At 67.1% G+C, this 3,117-nt stretch overlaps 1 protein-coding gene across 1 annotated transcript in view; it reads right to left on the bottom strand.

The window, feature by feature from the left end:
- The window catches only part of H696_01842 (TKL/DRK protein kinase), a gene marked incomplete at both ends in the record, with an annotated part of 9,430 nt that overhangs the window by 5,494 nt on the left and 819 nt on the right, over positions 1-3,117 (bottom strand). The window contains 4 exons of the mRNA XM_009495743.1: positions 74-199; positions 319-702; positions 873-2,170; positions 2,552-3,066. Coding sequence (XP_009494018.1) covers positions 74-199; positions 319-702; positions 873-2,170; positions 2,552-3,066 — 2,323 coding nt within the window. The remainder of the gene's footprint in view (positions 1-73; positions 200-318; positions 703-872; positions 2,171-2,551; positions 3,067-3,117) is intronic.

Genomic DNA, 3,117 nt, shown 5'->3' with positions numbered 1-3,117 from the left:
GGGAGGTAAGCGTGTGGTTGGGCAAGGGAGAGGCGGGGAGCATGACAAGGACAGGAGGTCGAGAGAAGCGCACTGTCCGTGTTCTTGAGAACGGTGAGGCCGAAATCCGCCACCTTCAGGCGGAACTCCTTGTCAACCAGGATATTGGGGCTCTTGAGGTCTCGATGGAGGATTGGGGGCTTGGAGCTGTGGAGGAAGGCTGAGAGGGGGGATATTAGCGGGCTTCGGGGGAGGAAGGCAGAGGGCGGTGGCGAGAGAGAGAGAGAGAGAGAGAGAGAGAGAGAGAGGGGGGGGGAGAGGGAGAGAGGTAGGCCGCACCCATGCCGCAGCAGATGTCCCGAAGCATGCGCATGCGCAGGGACCAGTCAAGACGGACATCGCCATTGTGCAGCACCCGATACAGGGTGCCGAGCGGCATGTACTCCGTCACCAGGGCATAGTTGCCGGGCTCGAAGCAGGCGCCCATGAAGAGGATGATGTTCGGGTGCCGGAGGGATCCGAGGATACGGGCCTCGTCCTTGAACTCGCGGAGGGCGGTGCTGGACTCCATGATCTCATTGGAGGAGAGCAGGCGCTTGACGGCCACCTCGGTGCCGCGGTACCGGCCTCGATAGACAATGCCAAAGTGCCCGCGGCCGAGGGGCTCACTATCAAGCGATAGGTCCGACCAGGAGAGCGAGTAGGCGTTCCAGACTTTCCAGCCTACGAAAGGGCAGGGCGCGGGGGGGGGGGGGGGGGGGGGGGGGGGGGGGTTGGGGGGGGGGCGGGGCACAGCAGAACGACATGTCAGTGACTGAGAGCAGGCATGGCCCGAGGATCGGGAGGAGGCCCGAGGCTGGAGCGAGGCAGGAGAGAGGGGCGATCGGGCGCACTGTTGACCGCCTCGGGCCGGCGATCGGAGAAAACCAGGAACATCACCCCGCCAAGCAGGGCCACGAAGGGGATCGAGATGAAGAAGGCAATGAGGAAGAAGCTGCGACAGGCATTGCCCAGGCAGAAGAGGCTCGTGCGACAGGGGATGGAGATGCCGGACTTCATGCCGCAGAAGTCCCCATACGAGGCACCATGCAGCAGGGAGTTGATGTCGGTCTCCAGCTCGGACAGCGAGAGAGACAGGCGCCGGGCGGCGGCGGCCGACGGCCCGGACAGGGAGGACAGGTCGAAGACCCCGGTGGCCGGGGTTTCGGCCAGGCTGTCGGGCAGCGGCGGCAGGTCGGACGAGCGCGACAACTGCCGGTAGAACCAGACCGACACCAGGTGGGACACCTCCCGGTAGCTGGTGTTCGACAGGGCAAAGGGCCGGACCACGCTGCGGAATTGGTAGGGGCCGGTTTCCGGCAGGGAGAACCCCTCGGCCGCGGCGTCCGGGATGATGATGTGCGGCGCGGGGGACTGGTTGGAGCTGTTGACCAGCGGCGCGGCCGGCTCCGGGTGGGGGGCCAGCTCCGGGGGGGTGGTGTCAGGGCCGCCGCTTGAGGCCGGCACCGGGGCCGGGGCCGGGGCCGGGGCCGGGGCCGAGCGGTTGTGCGTGCCGCCGGCGCTGCTGGTGATGGCACCGGAGGAGGCCAGCCCGGGCTGGTAGCCGGCCGGCTGATAGGGCCGGACCAGGGGGAAGTGGCCGCCGGCCGCGTGGAAGGACAGGTCCAGGTCCGCGAGGGAGACCGTGGTGTCGGGGGCGAAGAGCGGGGCCGCCGGGGAGGGGGCCAGGGAGTGAACCGCCGAGCGGGCCTGCTTCCAGTGGGCGGCCACGGCGGCCGCCGCGTCGAGAACCACACTGCGGATGCCACTGCCGAGGGTGTGCTTCGGCCGGGCCGGGGCGTTGGAGGCGGCCGGGTCGGTCGCCAGCCCCGGGGAATTGGGCGACAGGCCGAGGATCTCGCAAAAGGCGAAGGGCGGCGGGTTGCCCGGGAGCAGGGAGAATCCCGGGCCCAGGTCCGGATGGGCGGAGTCCATGTCGCCGGTCTCGAAGACCGAGGTCTGGTCACCGGCCGCGGCATTGGAGCAGGTGGGCCCAGCGTCGGCGGCCTGCCGGGCGCAGATCTCCCGGCCGACCGACACCCGGGGGGGGATGAAGCTGAGGCGTTCGGCGCGATCGCGCAGGAGATCCGGGCTGGAGAGGAACTTGACAGCCTCGCGGCATGCCCGCAGGTCAACGGCGTCCTTGGAGATCCTGTGCATTGGAGGAGGGGAGGGGGTGAGCATGATAAGGAGCGGTGATCAGACAGAAAGAGGGAGTGGAGAGAGAGAGAGAGAGTGGAGAGAGTGGAGAGAGAGTGCGTGTGTGGAGAGAGAGAGAGAGTGGAGAGAGAGTGGAGAGAGAGTGGAGAGAGTGGAGAGAGTGGAGAGAGTGGAGAGAGTGGAGAGAGTGGAGAGAGTGGAGAGAGTGGAGAGAGAGTGGAGAGAGTGGAGAGAGTGGAGAGAGGGAGCAGAGAGAAAGAAAAGAGAGAGTGGAGAGAGAGAAAGAAAGAAAAGAGAGAGTGGAGAGAGAGAGAAAGAAAGAAAAGAGAGAGTGGAGAGAGAGAGAGAGGGAGGAGAGGAGGAAAAAACGCACGCCCAGCCCCAGCCGCCGATGGACCCACCACCCGGCAGAGCGGTGACCCCGACGTCGGCCGTGTCGGAGAGATTGTTGCAGCGCATCATGCCGGACCGGAGTTTCCGGTACTGCGAGGGCCAGGACCGGAGGAAGACCGACCGACAGCCACGGAACTTGGCCACGGCATTTTCGTCATCGCTGCTGAGGGAGGAAGTGATGGAGGCGACGGCGGCCTCGTGAGAGGGCGCGCGCTGGAGGAAGGACAGGGCCTGGTAAAGGGCCAGGGTGTTGCGCGGGGAGCTGATGGCCGACCGCTGGGTTTTGGGCTCGATGAGGGGACTGGCCCCATGGGCATTCATCAGCTCCACTGTGAAGGAGGTGAGCGACTCGCTGACGGCCGCCGAGAAGAGGAGCCCCGAGAGGCCGTGGTGCCCGGCCGGATGGGCGGTGGTGGGGGCCTGGCCGGAGGCCGGCCGCGAGGACCCGGTCCCCGAAGGGAGTGACTCGGCCAGTTGAACGGCGGCCGCGGCGTTCTGTGGCGTCGCCACCAAGGGCGAGTGAGTGGATGGGCGGGGGGAAGGGGG

Source organism: Fonticula alba (genome assembly GCF_000388065.1).
Source record: "Fonticula alba strain ATCC 38817 unplaced genomic scaffold supercont2.3, whole genome shotgun sequence".
NCBI lineage: Eukaryota > Rotosphaerida > Fonticulaceae > Fonticula > Fonticula alba.
The sequence above is the reverse complement of the archived record's forward strand: the minus strand, read 5'-3'. Positions and strand labels throughout refer to the sequence as shown.